The sequence below is a fragment of the Xiphophorus couchianus genome, chromosome 7 (genome assembly GCF_001444195.1).
Source record: "Xiphophorus couchianus chromosome 7, X_couchianus-1.0, whole genome shotgun sequence".
In the NCBI taxonomy this organism is placed as follows: domain Eukaryota; kingdom Metazoa; phylum Chordata; class Actinopteri; order Cyprinodontiformes; family Poeciliidae; genus Xiphophorus; species Xiphophorus couchianus.
In genome coordinates, this window is record NC_040234.1 from 34,550,155 (window position 1) to 34,567,909 (window position 17,755).

At 42.7% G+C, this 17,755-nt stretch overlaps 1 protein-coding gene across 3 annotated transcripts; it reads left to right on the plus strand.

Moving 5' to 3' along the window:
- Positions 1-1,555: 1,555 nt before the first annotated feature.
- On the plus strand, positions 1,556-10,522 carry klhdc3l (kelch domain containing 3-like). 3 transcript variants are annotated; one of them, XM_028024316.1, is made up of 9 exons: positions 1,556-1,681; positions 3,637-3,837; positions 3,927-4,107; positions 5,431-5,513; positions 5,606-5,684; positions 6,391-6,437; positions 7,626-7,746; positions 7,875-8,058; positions 8,834-10,522. In XM_028024316.1, exons 3-9 carry the CDS (start codon positions 3,951-3,953, stop codon positions 9,417-9,419), a joined length of 1,257 nt encoding a protein of 418 aa, XP_027880117.1. In that variant the 5' UTR covers positions 1,556-1,681; positions 3,637-3,837; positions 3,927-3,950; the 3' UTR covers positions 9,420-10,522. The 3 variants fall into 3 exon arrangements, with proteins under 3 accessions (XP_027880117.1, XP_027880119.1, XP_027880118.1); XM_028024318.1 differs by having other exon boundaries at positions 3,637-3,740; XM_028024317.1 differs by lacking the exon at positions 3,637-3,837 and having other exon boundaries at positions 1,571-1,681.
- Positions 10,523-17,755: the final 7,233 nt, after the last annotated feature.

Sequence of the window (17,755 nt, forward strand, 5' to 3'; positions counted from 1 at the left end):
TAATAAGAATCAAAATTTATCTTCCACCACAGTGGAATCCGTCGTTTAATAAGTAGAGGCGGCGGATCAATCACAATATTGACCCCCAATCAGCTCCTTCAGACTAACCAGCATCAATTAGCAAACACCTGGTCGAATTGTGAATCTGCTTCATCAGTAATGTCTGAATGTTTAAACTCAGAATTAATTTTCATCTGCAGAAGTTTAGATTTGTGAAAAAATACTTTTCTATGGGCTTCAAGCATCTAAATTTGGCTAATTTCTTTTTTTAAAATGTTCTTACATTTGTTATTTTTGTTAGTAGGACTTAATAAGTTGCCTTACAAATATCTAATTTTGCTGACAGTCGATTCCTTTTCAGTTCCCTCCCCAGCATAAGTCAACCACCATGTTCCTGTTTTTCCTAAATTCTGATTTTTGAATGACTCATTGACAAAAGAAAAAAATGGCTTTTTATTAAAAAAGTGCTTATATTTACATTTACTTAAAAAATATTTCTTTAGGGGTGCGAAGACTTCTACCCCACAGGATTTCGGCTGAAAACAAGTTTTTGATAGAATAAATGTTCTCAGAAAACAAGTTGTGTTTTTTAAAAGTTACTTCAATAAAATGTGAACTAAACGATGTTAATCAGTAGCTATGGATGAACGGCACGAGGAGTGTTGAAAGAATTATTATAAAAGCTTGGTTGTAAAAAGATGAATACTTTGTGTTGTTCTTAACATTTCCATTGCAAGATAATTATGTTAATAATAATAATTTTTCAGTGATTAAACATAAAAACTTCAATAAACAAATTTATACTTTTCTTTTTACAAGCTGGGTTTGGGGGCCACAAATGGCCCACAGGCCATACTTTGGATACGCCTCTGTTCCAGACATAAATCAAAATAAGAATCAGTGAGAAAACTGGAACAAAACATTGGGATTCGGTTAATGAGGCTTTACCATACGGTTGTATCCAGATTTTTAATTGTGTCCCAACAGAACATTAAAAGTAAAACATTTGCAGAGCAAATCGCATGGCTTCTTCGTGGTCATTCCTTGTAGTTGTAAAATAAACACTCACAAAATGTTAATGGGGCTCGAAGTTCACGCAGTTTTTGTCATAACACGTCCTTATGTTCAAACATGTCTCAACCACAGCATCTTAGCAGAGACATGCTGTGAATTAACATGGAAGTTTGTTTAAACATGCCAGGTTCTGTTCCATGAACGCCCCCTCAGCTGAAGCTGCCTTCACTGCTGTTGTAAAACTCGGAATTTCATCTTAAAACGCTGAAACTGCTGCTTTTTAAAGGTTGCGCGACATCAGTTAGTTACTTACCGTTTTATAACATTGTTATAGGGCTACTTAAAAGTGTTTGGGTCTGTTGGAAGACAAATGCAACAGAACCAGCCTATTAAATTTACATATGTGTTTATTAAGTGCTTGATAGTAAACTGGTTGATTATGGCTGACAGAAGGTACACAAAACCTTCGTGATAATGATTCTGCTTCGATGTAACCAACCACGAAAGTTTTTGTCGCTATATTTTCTAATCTTTAGTTGGAGAGGGAAACTTTCCGAGGGGTCATTGAAAGCATCAAATGTTCACGTTCAGATTCAGATCCGAGAGTCGAAGACGAGAAGACGAGAAGAAGAAGAAGAAGACCAAGAAGACGTCCTGGAAAGTTAACGTAAGAGTGAAATATAAATGTATTCTTTATGTCTGTACCAACGACTGTCTTTTAACGTAATGTGTAAAAAGGTTTTGTGAGAAAAGACGATGTTCAAAAAGTTTTATTTACGTAAAAAACAGACTAACGGTCGCAGGGGATCCCTCCAGATCTCATTTCCTCCTGTGTGGAGTTTGTTAAATGGACAGAAATTAACATTTTTATTAAACTTGGGAGACTTATGTGAGTTGAGACAGATAGAAATGAGTGTTGTATTGTGTTTGTACGACATAGCAAACAGTTTTCCAACTAAAATGATGGTCCTGCCTCTTTAGGGCGTCACAGAGGACCGCTGTTTAACAGAACTGTTAACCGCATATGAAGGTTTCTAACCGGTGTTTCTTTAACGATAGTTACGGTAAACTGGTATGTTGTTTGTTCGCTTTAACACGTTTTAACTGGAATAAACGACGTTATCTTCAAAATGTGACGAAATGTAAAGATTACAAAATTATACAAACTTAAATGAAAGTTAAAATATAAATGCACCAATCTGAGATTTTGTAGCCGATCTCTGATTACCGATTTTCTAAACCGATTTTGTAAATCGGTTATCGCCGATACTAAGGGTAAGACAATGTTTTGCAGTATTTACTGTAATAGCTGTAAAAGTGACAGTGACAAATGTTTACAAATTCATCAGTTGTCTGTTGAAACATGACAAACCAAAAATAGAACCACAAAAAAACACGTTTTTCCACTGCCAAACAGGCTTTGCAAACAGAGTATATTTATGACATAATGGAAACAACTGTAAAAAAAAAAAAAAAAACTGTGTTAACAAGAAAAATCTGCATTTCCATACAAAATGCAGTGTGACAAAGTTAAAATCAACAGAAGAAAACTCAAAATTTAATCAAGTTGCTGAAATTTTAGAAAACCAAAAACAGATCTGTTGAGTAAACAGAAAGACCGCCAGCCGAACAAGTTGAAATCAACTCAAAAAAAAATTTTTATGAGTAAAATATTGGCAGAAATTTACAAAAAGAGAAACAGAACTGTTATATTTTATCTGAATAATGCTGAATACAGATAATAAACCAAATTGCTCCATATGAAAACATCTGTGACAATGAATTTCCTGTTACCACTGTTATTATTTTATGATGCTGCGCGTCGCTGTGTGGTGTTTCACGCCACCTGGATCACATTCTACAATATCTTAAATTATTAATCGACTGAATGGCTCAGGTGTTGGAGCGTATCAGCCACCACCCTGTCGGAAAAAAAAATTATTCAACCAATTTAGAAAAATGCAACAACAAAAAAAGATACAGCTTGTCTTCATTCAGCCATGTTTCTGGGTCAGTTTTTGCCTGGAGACTCTTGTTTATGTTTAGTTTTTTGTTTTTTACATTACATCTTTGGTTTTTTACATTACATCTTTGGTTTTTTACATTACATCTTTGGTTTTAGGTTTTACATCATCCCTAGATTACAATTTGCACAAAGCTCATGTACTGAGAGTCATTCTTTATTACTAAGAGATGTGTTTAAATAATCAGAATTTGAACCAGCTGAAGCTAAAACTGTCACTTGTGGAGTTTTACATAGAATTTATTTACACAGATATATTTTTGTATTTTATTTTAAATGCGAAATGTATATATTTTTGTACAGTTTTGGCTTTACTATTCTGAGTTTTGTTTTGTTTAAGCAAAATGGCTTTTTTTTGCGTCGTATGCTCCAGATAACAATGAATCGATTACTAAATTAGGTGACAATTATTTCAATAAACGATTAATCACGATTAATCGTTTCAGCTCATCATTATTAATGATGATTAACAATTATTCTAGTAGTTGATTATTCTAACAATTATTCTTAGAAAAACTTTAAAAGATGCAAATAAACAAAATATTCACTTTCTTTTCCAAATAAGAAAATAACCAATTAATCACAATTAATCGTTTCAGCCCTAGTTTAGGTAGAAGTGTAGAGGAGGGACGGTTGGCTGTCGAAGAACTTTGTGGCTGGAGATATTTTCCCTGGAGTGCGGCTCTGAGTCGAAACATCTCAGGTGAATGACCTAACAAACTGCAACCATGGCAACCACGCCATAACGCCGTGCATTGGGTGTGTCATCATCCCATTGGGGCTTTACATGAAGTTGCTAGGTAGTTTGATCTCAGCCATACTCCTGAGTAATAGTGGTGTCATCACATTTCTAGAATCAGTGTGGATTCTTTGTTTTCTTTTTCTGTAGATGCCGACCCGGATGGGCTGAAAGATGCCAGGTAACCCCTGCCTGTGGACGGCGCTCCCTCAGAGCAGTCCCTGTCCTTCTGACCGCTACAAGCACGCCTGCTGCAGCTACGACGGGGCCGTCTACGTCCTGGGGGGAAGAGACAACGGCTGCCTGGGAGACTTCTGGAAGTACAGCATTGGTAAGGGCCTTTCATGTACAACAGAACCACAGCGTCAGGAATTTACCTGGCTACTGATGAGTAGTAATAGTTTCTATCAAACATTCAAAGTTTAAAAAGTTGCATCTCATCATCATATTCTCACTTCTGGTAAAAATGAGTTTTTCCACCTGCTTTCTGAGAACTTGGACACGGTGAGGTTTAGATATATGGAGCTTCCTGACCACAGGTCCAAACCGAGTCACAACTTGTAGCCATGATTGATTAATCACGATTAATCATTTCAGCCTTAAAGTGCTCCAACTTGCAGAAAAATCCTCAGATCGTTATCAAATTGTCTCTGGATTGTTATAGGAAGTTCTAAAGAAATTTATGACTCTTTTGGGTGAGAAACACTGACACATGGATCATGTCTAAACCTGCAACTAACTATTATTCTGACAATTAATCGATTAACCAGATAAAAAAAAACTGGCACATTCTGCAGATTTTTCATCCAAACACTTAAGCTTATTTTATACTTTACTAGAAATACCTCAAAATATGTAACTCATTTCCTTTTCTAAATAAGAAAATAAACATTTTAGTTCCTAAAATGCAACAATGTAGCATTCCCTTAGTGTATGGTTGATCATTTGTTGCACAGAATGCAGCTAAAAAAATCCTAACATTACAGTAAAAAAAATGTTTTTTTTTCTTCACCGATTAGTGAATTTAAAACCAACAAAACATTACAGACAAACAAAAAAAAGTATCAATCTACAAAATACATAATCAGATAAGAGAATAAATAACGGCAACGAAAATAAACAAACAAAAAAGGAGGTATGTATTTCCATGGATACAGTCCGATCAAGAACAGAACATTATCAAATGGTGTCAAAACAAAAACATTTAAATTGTTTAACTGGTGGGTTTTGCTGTACTTTTTTTCCTTTAATCTTTGCAGTTATTTTCTGATTTGCATATTATTTTCTTTTTCTAATATTCTTTGACTAACCTAGGGTCAAGGATATTTTGAGTAGAAGTGAGACAGACAGGGAGAGAAATAAAAAATGAATAAATAAAGGTTTATGCCAGAACAAAGTATAATAAAATAAAAATGTGGTGATCTTATTGTTATTATTAGATAGTAAACGTTAACAAGCAAAAGAGATATCAGCAGCTTTGAGAGGATTTTGAAGCAAAGCAGATTCAAAAAAATAAAATTATTTTTTGATGCTACTGTGTTGAAATACAGATGCTCCTGTACTGTAAAAATAAACACAACAGAGTTTTAGAAAGATATTAAAGAAAAGCTGAGCAAACAAAATAAATCGTTTTGTTCTGTTCATTTTGTTTCAGTGTTAGATGAATGGACCAGGCTGAGCTGCTCAGGCGAAGCTGCTCCAGAGGAGCTGGAGCAGCACTCTATGGTGGCTCATAAGGTCCAAACTTCAAACATTTTTTATTCATTTCGTTTAAACCGTGCCAACATGAAGCAGATATAACTTGCTAACTGGTTTCTGGGCCTCTTCAGGGTTTCCTGTATGTGTTTGGAGGCATGTGGGATTCTGCGTACACTGGGCAGCGATGCCCCCTGTGGGTGTTTGATGTCGGTGAGTTTCACTCAGGACGATGATTTTACCCTCTGCTGATCTTCAAGCTGTTAACAAAGATTCTAGTTTCCAAAAACTCTTGTGCATGCTGGCTGTAGCCTCAAAACACTAAAAAACATTCAACCCCTGCTATTTTTAGCTTTTATTTACCTGGTTCAATACATGTTGTTTCTAAGGAGAGATTTAGGCCAGTCTTAAACTATAAAACACCCTAAACTATTTTTAAATAGAATATCACAATATAAAGTTAGTAAAACACAAAACAACATTGTGGATATGTTAGCACATTATTTGTTTTTTTCTCATCTTCACACAAACACAAATACAGAGTTTTCACAACTCTCCACTTTGGTTGGAGCTTTTCTAAATAATTGTTTTTAGTGACATTGAACAGTTTTTATGTGGATGAAAGGTCAAAACACATAAAAATATATTAATTTCCCAGATATCTGGCTTTGTGTGGACGAGACTTTAGTAACAAAGTGCAATGATTTAACAGCAGTGAACAGGAAGTTGAATGTTTCCGGACCTGCTTCCTGCATATATGCATGTAATGTATTATAGAAAACAGTCTGCAACATACTTTAACTTTAAGGCTAACTATTAGAGAACACTATTACAAATTCTGCAGCTTGTTTTTCTTCTTCTACATGTTTTCTAATGAGGTTTTTTTTAACTGGTTTGCTCTATTTTCTGTTTGTTCCAGTAAATCAGAAGTGGGTTCCCTGCCAGGGGAAGACCAGCTCCCCTCAGGTAAATCAGCTTTATTGTCACACACTATCTCAATAAAATAATCTTCATTTTAATTAGATTACATTCTTCTGGTGGGAAAGAATCACAGTGAGAAATGTTTAGTTAAATTACCATTGCCACATTTACTGGCATCTCAAAACAAAAGTTTCCTGTTTCCCTGGCGGATAAATACAGCATGCTAACTGACCCGGCCATTTCTTTTGGTCACATTTCAAAATAGGAAAAACAAAAAAACATGCTGCTCTAGTGAGAGAGAAAAAACTGCTGCTCTAAAACTGACCTCATGTACAATCAGAGTTTAGAAAAGCAACTTTAACAACTGGAAGACGACCAGAAAATGAAGCAACCAAAACAAACATGTTAGCTTAGCGCTAGCTGGAAAAATGGCTTGTGGTTTTCTACCTAAGACAAAAGAAATCTTACTTCCACTAAAATCTGATGCTACTTCATTTTGTTTACATTTAGTGAAGACGAAAGTTGCCCACAGTGTCTTCTGTCGTTTCCTTCAGTGGTTGTTGGTGCAGCGCCTCCAGAGGCGAGGAGGGGAAAAGGGTTTGGTTCACTTCACTCAGTGCAGTGAAAAAGAGAACTACAGCAACTGAAAATTGAGAATGTAACGCAATTTTAGTCCCTAGTTGAAGCAAGACTACCAGACTATCAGTTTTAAAAAACCTTTAGTTTATCACTGTGTTTCACTTCCTGTCAAAAGTTTTGCGTAGCTCCAAAACAGACTTCAGCTCTGTGTTTGTCAGACAGTCGGAGACGCAGTCTCAGGGAATCACTACAGGTTTGCAGGGTCCAATTAACTTTTAACATAATTACCAATAATTACCAATTTTCAGTTAGGTTGGATCCAGTGAGTCTTGGTTTGTTGCTGAGCTTTTCAGCTCGAAACTGGTGTAAAACAGATAAATCCAAAATAAATTCAATAAACGAATGTTCAACTTTCTTCCAGTCCAAATCCAGAAGAGAACTTAAGATTTCATAGAAAGTATTTATCAGGTTTTTGTCCTGATAAATACTGAATACTCAAATTGAAGGTAGAGTTTTTATTTATTTTTCAGTTTTGTAGCATTTTTTGTCAGTTTTCAGATTATGCCAGTAGAATATAAAAAACATTTTTCATTTTTCATCAATGTTTCATTGATGACTGATGTCTTAACGTCGTCGTGATGTTTGTGTTCCCAGAATCAAAGGCCGAGCAACCGGAAAGGACACAGCGCCGTGGTGCTCGGCTCTGCCATGCTCGTCTACGGAGGCTTCATGGACATAAAGGGATCCCTGCAGGAGTTTTGGAGTTTAAACCTCAGTAAGTTTTTCCAAACTAGAATTAAAAAAAAGAAAAATTAGCATTTTTAATCAGCTTTTTAGTAATTTCCAGGATTTCTGAAGAGAGTTAAATCAGATGTTTTGTCAATCTGTGTTTGTCTCGGACAGATACGACGGCTTGGTCTGGCCTCAGCGGTTCTGATCGGGGAGCGTCCGTTCCTGGGCCCAGACACAATCACTCCGCCGTGGCCTACCAGAACTGCATGTTCCTGTTTGGAGGCCTGAAGGGTCTGCGGGAGCAAAGGGACTTCTGGAGGTGGAACAGCACCAATCACACATGGACCTGCCTCAAGTGAGCGCCAAGGTTTCCTGTCGCTAAAACTTGAAGCCAGGCTTTTATTCTGCGAAGGTTTTAGGCCAGATTGATATCCGGCTTTAACGAAAAGTCTGAGGTTTTTGACTTTCCATCAAAGTCATCATATCAGTCGGATTCCTGCACACTTTGGATAAAATGATGAAAGTAAACTCAGGAGATTTTACTTACCAAAGAGGACCAGATGTTAAATGAAGCTACATTTTGTACTTTTGGACTCCAGTCATCCATGTCTGTTGCATAGTTAAGTCATTTTAACCTTGTTTGTTTTTAGCAGGACAAATTGAGATTTTTCCAGGGACAACAGATGAAAATAAATATCCTTTTGGCTAATTCTGTCACATTTACAGAAATGTTATTTTTCCTACCAAATAAATTAAAGTTAAATATTAATGTTAAATTAAACCCATGTATTCTTGCAGTGCATGTTTGATAAATCTTTGAATCTCCTGTGGCCTCTCCCTAGTGGCTAATGCAAAGTAAGCAAACATTTAGCTGGAGGTGTTTGGTCTTCCAAATAGTTTGGTGTTTGTTAACAGCTTGTCTGATTTATTAAACTATCAAAGTAACTAAAGGTTGGATTATACTCTAGTCCCACTGTGTATAATAACAGAACTTCTCTTTCTTCATACGCATCAATGCTGTGCATACATTGTGGGGCTGAAAGGATTAATCACAATGATTAGATTATTGAAATAACTGTCGACTAATTTAGTAATTGATTAATGGAGGCTCCTGTTCCTGTGCTCCGCAGGCCGGGCCCCCCTCGGCTGATGGGCCACGCCGCCGTGGCCTACAGGGACAGCATGCTGCTGTTCGGAGGCGGTGAAAGCCAGGGTTTTCCCAGCAGGAGCCTGTGGAGGTACAGCTTCTCCTCCCACACCTGGAGCCAGGTGGCCTCGCTCCCAGGCTCCGACGCTCCGGACCGGATTCACCACTGCTGCGCCGGGCTCGGCCGCAGCTACGAGCCCGACACCGGCGGCTCCGGATCGGCCCTGCAGCCGACGCCGCAGGATGCCAAACCCAGACGTTTCAAAAACAAGTGCTTCCCCGTCTCCCACTCCCACTCGGACATAGAGATGAAGACATTCAGCAAAATGTCTTCAGACGTGGACGCACAGAGCGACACTAAGCCTGATCCCCAGCTGACGGAGAACAGCTTGACGTTTGAGAATAAAGCCTTCAGGAGGCAGTGGAGCTGCGCCGACGAGCTGCTGCTCGACCAGGAAGACGGAGACATCTTAAAGAACCTGCCTGACACGCTGCTGGTGCTGGGAGGACGACCTTACAGCAGACACAGTCCCATCTGCCTCTGGAGTATGACCCTGACCGACTCCTAACACCGAACCTTTACTGACAGAGAACAATGCAAAATATTAACAAGTATTTTAGATTATAATGTGAAAGATGGAGGTAAATTTGACAAAGACCAGCGGCTGGGCTTCTGAAAATTTCACAGAGCGTTCCTTTATTCTAATGAGGCTCGTTTGACGAGAGCTCACACTGCAAAAATCACTAAATATTAACAAGTATTACTGTTTAGTTTTTACTGTAATTATCTTAGTGCACTTGAAATAAGGCAAAACTAACTTACCAGAAACTTTTCAGCAAGATAAGGGAGCTTGTTTTAAGTCTTAATTCTTTAACACTGATGAAAAATTAGTAGGTCTACTGGCAGATAATTTCACTTAAAACAAGATTTTTTTCCCCATATTATAAGTAAAACAGTCCGCCAGTGTAACTAGTGCTTTTTAAATTAATATTAAGGAATTATTAACTTAAAACAAACTCTTATATCTTACTGAAAAGTTACTGGTGAGTTTTTAGTTTTGTTTTATCTTAAGTCTACCAAGTACGACAGAGTATTAGGACTATAAAAGAATTATATTACAGGTATAAAGCCATAAAATTATAAGAATAAATCTGAAATAATATGAGAATAAAGTCAAAATTATACAGGAATAAAGTCATAACATTACCAGAATTAAGTCGAAAGAAGTGAATAAAATGAAGTCATATTACTAGTATAAGGTTGTAATAGTAATCAAGTTTATTTTAGTTTATTTCAGCAACAAGACTTTTCAAGCTGCTTTGGATCATGAAAACAAACAAATATAAACACGTAATGCGTCACCACCTGTGGAAATGGTAACATCACATGTTACGTCATGTAAATCATCCACACATCAGATATGTTGGTTAATGTTCCGGTTATTAATGTTCATAAGCAACTCTAAACTGGTGATGACTTTTGTTTTATGTTCTTAAAGTTGCCCTAATAGTTTGTTGCAACTGAAATATTTGCATAAGAAACTAGACAAAATTACTTTGTAAGATTTTGTGTTTTTTCAGTGAACTAGTGTTTTTCTATCGCCTCCTCTCTGTTCACCACTGTTACTAACAACCTGTACATAAGAGTTTATAAAAACTGTTTTATATCATCTGGAGGTTTTTTCTCTTGATCCATTCATTCATTCAAAACATGAATAAAAAGACAAGACATTCCTTTTTCAATGGCTCCCCACTAGAAGGACGCAGTCTTCTGGTTGTAGCTGCGTTTTCATTATAAATGGGCGCAAATATTTTTTTTACAAAAAATTGCAATTGCAGCCTATCCATTAAATAAGAAACACAATTAAAATTGCAAGTGAATTAGTTTGTTCTCTTGATAAGTCATTAGAAAAAACATGATATGCCTTCTTCCACCACCACTTCCTGTTGTCTTCGTCTTTTCCCTCAGTAGCAACATCCGGTTGTGGATCACATGACTAGGGCAATTTATTTATTTTTTTTCAAAAATTGCCTTGTTTCCATTAAGCAAGTTTATCTTTGTAATTCCAATTTGCGCAGTTATAGAGAAATGCAGCTCATGTCACCATCGGTAAATTTAAAACAACAGAAGCATCATCTCTGGATGTATTTGCATTAAAACTCTCCTAAATCAATCCTGCAACCTTAAAAATAGTATTCTCATTGTTCAGAACCAAAAATCTTTAAACTCTGGTTGAGAGGAACTGATGGTTTATGAACTGTGATCGTGATGCTGACCAGAAGAGGGCGCCAGAGCACACAGCTCAAATCATTAATTGATTTTATAGAGATATTTAGGCCCGAGCAGCAAAGCGCTGCGAAGGCCTATTGTATCTGTGCTGTTTATTAGGCCCGAGCAGCAAAGCGCTGCGAAGGCCTATTGTATCTGTGCTGTTTATTATTAGGCCCGAGCAGCAAAGCGCTGCGAAGGCCTATTGTATCTGTGCTGTTTATTAGGCCCGAGCAGCAAAGCGCTGCGAAGGCCTATTGTATCTGTACTGTTTTATTAGGCCCGAGCAGCAAAGCGCTGCGAAGGCCTATTGTATCTGTACTGTTTTATTAGGCCCGAGCAGCAAAGCGCTGCGAAGGCCTATTGTATCTGTACTGTTTTATTAGGCCCGAGCAGCAAAGCGCTGCGAAGGCCTATTGTATCTGTACTGTTTATTAGGCCCGAGCAGCAAAGCGCTGCGAAGGCCTATTGTATCTGTACTGTTTATTATTACGATTCTTCCCACCTCTTCGTGTGCCTTTTTGGGGCTTTATCATATTCAAAAACTCACCAAACTTGGCGGTCACGACTAGAAAAATTCAAAATTTAGAATTTTAAGGTTGTCGCAAAAATCGCAAAGAAAATTGCTCAACGCCGGCAACTAGCAATTTTCTGTTGACACAATGGTATGAACGTACTTCATCGTAGAGACATGAAATTTGGTACACTTGTAGAGCTCACCAAAAGACTCAGAACTTACATTTAATGTTATAAGCCAACTATCACAGGAAGTCGGCCATTTTGTATTGAACGTCCATTTTTTACCTCGATTTTGACGTTTACAGCCTTCGTATTTGATCGAACTCCTCCTAGGGATTTTGATTGATCGGCTTCAAACTTGGTCAGTCTGATCATAAGGCATGTCTGATTTAAAGTTATCAAACTGGTGAGTTTTGGAGCATGTTGAAGGGGGGTTAAAGGGGTCAAAGTTCACCTACTCGCCATGAAACACGAAACTCTTATATTTCCTATACAAAAACACATAGAGGCACCAAACTTTCAGTGATTGATCGTCATCGGGTGCCCTACAATACCCTATGGTCAAATGATGACATCACTTAGGCCACGCCCCCTGAGAACAGGAAGTGTCATGTTTTACTGTGAACGGTCGCTATCTTAGCCCTTTGACCTCATCAACATGAAACTGTGTCCAGAGACAGAAGACATGTTGGTGTGTTGTGGATTGAAGCCCCGACCGGCTGCGATAAAGCAGGTGGGCGTGGCGGCGTTGCGAACGCCGTCGAATTTCGTTTGGCTCTGAATTCCACAATTTCGGGCCCAGCTGCACCAAACTCACTAGGATGGATCATTGTCCACCCATCCATCCATCCATCCATCCATCCATCCATCCATCCATCCATCCATCTTCTTCCGCTTATCCGAGGTCGGGTCGCGGGGGTAGCAGCTTCAGAAGGGAGGCCCAGACTTCCCTCTCCCCAGCCACTTCTTCCAGCTCCTCCGGGGGAATCCCGAGGCGTTCCCAGGCCAGCCGAGAGACATAGTCCCTCCAGCGTGTCCTGGGTCTTCCCCGGGGCCTCCTCCCGGTGGGACGTGCCCGGAACACCTCACCACGGAGGCGTCCAGGAGGCATCCTGACCAGATGCCCAAGCCACCTCAACTGGCTCCTCTCGATGTGAAGGAGCAGCGGCTCTACTCTGAGTCCCTCCCGGATGACTGAGCTTCTCACCCTATCTCTAAGGGAGAGCCCAGCCACCCTACGGAGAAAACCCATTTCGGCCGCTTGTATCCGCGATCTCGTTCTTTCGGTCATGACCCAAAGCTCATGACCATAGATGAGGGTGGGAACGTAGATCGACCGGTAAATCGAGAGCTTCGCTTTTTGGCTCAGCTCTCTCTTCACCACGACGGACCGGTACAGCGCCCGCTTGACAGCAGACGCTGCGCCAATCCGCCTGTCGATCTCCCGCTCCCTTCTTCCCCCATTCGTGAACAAGATCCCGAGATACTTAAACTCCTCCACTTGGGGCAGGACACCCCCCCTGACCCGGAGAAGGCACTCTACCCTTTTCCGGCTCAAGACCATGGCCTCGGATTTGGAGGCACTGATCCCCATCCCGGCCGCTTCACACTCGGCTGCGAACCGATCCAGCGAGAGCTGCAGATCACGATCTGATGAAGCCAAAAGGACCACATCGTCTGCGAAAAGCAGAGATGAGATCCTGAGGCCACCAAATCGGATCCCCTCAACACCTTGGCTGCGCCTAGAAATTCTGTCCATGAAAGTGATGAACAGAATCGGTGACAAAGGGCAGCCCTGGCGGAGTCCAACTCTCACCGGAAACGAGCCCGACTTACTGCCGGCAATGCGGACCAGACTCTGACACCGGTCATACAGGGACCTGACAGCCCGTATCAAAGGGCCCGGTACCCCATACTCCCGGAGAACCCCCCACAGGGCTCCCCGAGGGACACGGTCGAACGCCTTCTCCAAGTCCACAAAACACATGTAGACTGGTTGGGCGAACTCCCATGCACCCTCCAGGACCCTGCTGAGGGTGTAGAGCTGGTCCAGTGTTCCACGACCAGGACGAAAACCACACTGCTCTTCCTGAATCCGAGGTTCGACTATCCGACGGACCCTCCTCTCCAGGACCCCTGAATAGACCTTGCCAGGGAGGCTTAAGAGTGTGACCCCTCTATAATTGGAGCACACCCTCCGGTCCCCCTTTTTGAACAGGGGGACCACCACCCCAGTCTGCCAATCCAGGGGAACTGCCCCCGATGTCCATGCGATATTGCAGAGTCGCGTCAACCAACACAACCCTACAACATCCAGAGCCTTAAGGAACTCCGGGCGGATCTCATCCACCCCCGGGGCCTTGCCACCGAGGAGCTTTTTAACCACCTCGGCGACCTCGCCCCCAGAGATTGGAGAGCCCAACCCAGAGTCCCCAGGCTCCGCTTCCTCAGTGGAAGGCATGTTGGTGGGATTGAGGAGGTCTTCGAAGTACTCTGCCCACCGGCCCACAACGTCCCGAGTAGAGGTCAGCAGCACACCATCCCCACTATAAACAGTGTTGGTGCTGCACCGCTTCCCCCCCCTGAGACGCCGGATGGTGGACCAGAATCGCCTCGAAGCCGTGCGGAAGTCTTTCTCCATGGCCTCTCCAAACTCCTCCCACACCCGAGTTTTTGCCTCAGCAACCGCCCGAGCCGCATGCCGCTTCGCCCGCCGGTACCCATCAGCTGCTTCCGGAGTCCCACAGGCCAAAAAGGCTCGATAGGACTCCTTCTTCAGCCTGACGGCATCCCTCACCGAAGGTGTCCACCAACGGGTTCGAGGGTTGCCGCCGCGACAGGCACCGACAACCTTGCGGCCACAGCTCCGATCGGCCGCCTCGACAATGGAGGCACGGAACACGGTCCACTCAGACTCCATGTCCCCCACCTCCCCCGGGACGTGTTCGAAGTTTTGCCGGAGATGGGAGTTAAAGCTCCGTCTCACAGGGGATTCCGCCAGACGTTCCCAGCAGACCCTCACAACACGTTTGGGCCTGCCAGGTCTGACCGGCTTTCGCCCCCGCCACCGGAGCCAACTCACCACCAGGTAGTGGTCAGTGGACAGCTCCGCACCTCTCTTCACCCGAGTGTCCAAGACATACGGCCGCAGATCCGATGAAACGATGACAAAGTCGATCATCGAACTGCGGCCTAGGGTGTCCTGGTGCCAAGTGCACATATGGACACCCTTATGCTTGAACATGGTGTTCGTTATGGACAATCCATGGCGAGCACAGAAGTCCAGCAACAGAACACCGCTCGAGTTCAGGTCGGGTGGGCCGTTCCTCCCAACCACGCCCCTCCAGGTCTCACTGTCGTTGCCCACGTGAGCGTTGAAGTCCCCCAGCAGAACAAGGGAGTCCCCAGGAGGAGCACTCTCCAGTACCCCCTCTAAGGACTCCAAAAAGGGTGGGTAATCTGAACTGTCGTTCGGCCCGTAAGCACAAACGACAGTCAGAACCCGTCCCCCCACCCGTAGGCGGAGGGATCCTACCCTCTCGTTCACCGGGGTAAACCCCAACGTACAGGCGCCGAGATGGGGAGCAACAAGTATGCCCACTCCTGCCCGACGTCTCTCTCCCTGGGCAACTCCAGAGTGGAAGTATGTCCAGCCCCTCTCAAGGAGACTGGTTCCAGAACCAGAGCCATGCGTCGAGGTGAGACCGACTATTTCTAGCCGGAACCTCTCGACCTCACGCACTAGCTCCGGCTCCTTCCCCACCAGAGAGGTGACATTCCACGTCCCAAGAGCCAGTTTCTGCAACCGAGGATCGGACCGCCAGGGTCCCCTCCCTTGGCCGCCACCCATCACACAGTGCACCCGACCCCTTTGGCCCCTCCCACGGGTGGTGGGCCCATGGGAGGGGGGGCCCATGTTTCCTCTTCGGGCTGAGCCCGGCCGGGCTCCATGGGTAAAAGCCCGGCCACCAGACGCTCGCCATCGTGCCCCCCCTCCAGGCCTGGCTCAAGAGTGGGGCCCCGGTGACCCGCGTCCGGGCGAGGGAACACCAAGTCCAAGGTTTTCCTTCATCATTGGGGTCTTCGGGCTGCACTTTGTCTGGTCCCTCACCTAGGACCTGTCTGCCTTGGGTGACCCTACCAGGGGCATGAAGCCCCAGACAGCATAGCTCCTAGGATCATTGGGGCACTCAAACCCCTCCACCACGATAAGGTGGCAGCCCATGGAGGAGCATTGTCCACCCACCGACAGGAATTCATAACAAAATTTGGTGGGCGTGGCCTAATTTCTCTATAGGGCCCCCTAGAGTATTTTAAATGAACAGCCCCAAGCCATGCTTTAACCTAGAATTACGAAACTTGGTACACATGTGTATCTTATCAGGACGTACAAAAAAGTCTCTTAGAGCCATGGTCGAAACCCAACAGGAAGTCGGCCATTTTGTATTGAAGGTCCATTTTGGACCTCGACTTTGACGTTTACAGCCTTCGTATTTGATCGAACTCCTCCTAGGGATTTCGATTGATCGGCTTCAAACTCGGTCAGTCTGATCATAAGGCATGTTTGATTTAAAGTTATCAAAACGGTGGCTGTAAGAGCTTGCTGAAGGGGGGTTAGCAAGGGTCAAAGTTCACCTACTCGCCATGAAACACGAAACTCTTATATTTCCTATACAAAAACACATAGAGGCACCAAACGTTCAGTGATTGATCGTCATCGGGTGTCCTAAAATACCCTGTGGTGAAATGATGACATAACTTAGGCCACGCCCCCTGAGAACAGGAAGTGTCATGTTTTACTGTGAACGGTCGCTATCTTAGCCCTTTGACCTAATCAACATGAAACTGTGTCCAGAGACAGAAAACATGTTGGTGTGTTGTGGATTCAAGCCCTGACTGGCTGCGATGAAGCAGGTGGGCGTGGCAGCGTTGCGAACGCCGTCGAATTTCGTTTGGCTCTGAATTCCACAGTTTCGGGGTGAGCTGCTCCAAACTCACTAGGATGCTTCCTTATCCATCCTCAAACAGGAATCCTCAGCGAACCTTCGAGGGCGTGGCCTAATTTCTCTATAGGGCCCCATAGAATATTTTAAAAAATCAGCCCCAAGACATGCTTTAACTTAGAATTACGAAACTTGGTACACATGTGTATCTTGTCAGGACGTACGAAAAAGTCTCTTAGAGCCATGCTCTAAACCCAACAGGAAGTCGGCCATTTTAGATTGAAGTTCATTTGACCTCGATTTTGACGTTTACAGCCTTCGTATTTGATCAAACTCCTCCTAGGGATTTCGATTGATCGACTTCAAACTTGGTCAGTCTGATCATAAGGCATGTTTGATTTAAAGTTATCAAATTGGTGAGTTTTGGAGCATGTTGAAGGGGGTTTAGCAAGGCTCAAAGATCCCCTGTGATTGACTGTGTAATATGTTACACAGTCAATTACAAAGGGGATTATTTTGTCATGTGTAGGGCAATGCTGCCCTCTGGTGTCGAATTACTGAAATAATGAAACCATTTCAGTAATTTCAGTAATTCGACACCAGAGGGCAGCATTGCCCTACGGAATGACAGTTCAATGTTGAATTAAAGAGGAAAAAATTAAATAATTTGTAATTCTAACACAAAAACTCACAGAGACACCAAAGTTTGAGTTATTGATCATCCTCTTGTGTAGAATAATATCCAATGGTCAAATGATGACATTACGTAGGCCACGCCCTCTGACAACAGGAAGTCTTGTATTTTACTGTGAACGGTCGATAGCTTCTGCACCAAACTTTGCACGAGTGACCCTGGTGGGATCCTTAACGACCCTATGTCATCATATTATGACGTCATCTAAGCCCCGCCCCCTCAGAACAGGAAGTGCCGTTTTTTTCCTTGGAAAGCTCCGTTTATGGCTCTCTTGACCTAATCAAGATGATTCGGATGATAAACTCTGTCAATGCTCGCTGCTGGCTGAACCGTGTGGGCGTGGCCAAATGGCGAATATCAGTCCCTCGCCATATTCATACGTTTGGCTCTAATTCACACATGGATCATCCGATTGGCGCCAAACTGGATATGTATGACCTTTGTTCACCTCTAAAGAGCCCAACGGGTTTGAAATGTAAT

Excerpts from the sequence above, each read along its gene's own strand:
- klhdc3l (XM_028024316.1), top strand. The coding sequence starts at position 3,951 with ATGCCAGGTAACCCCTGCCTGTGGACGGCGCTCCCTCAGAGCAGTCCC. Across the intron at positions 4,108-5,430 it reads CTTCTGGAAGTACAGCATTG|TGTTAGATGAATGGACCAGG; the intron begins GTAAGGGCCTTT and ends ATTTTGTTTCAG. Across the intron at positions 5,514-5,605 it reads ACTCTATGGTGGCTCATAAG|GGTTTCCTGTATGTGTTTGG; the intron begins GTCCAAACTTCA and ends GGGCCTCTTCAG.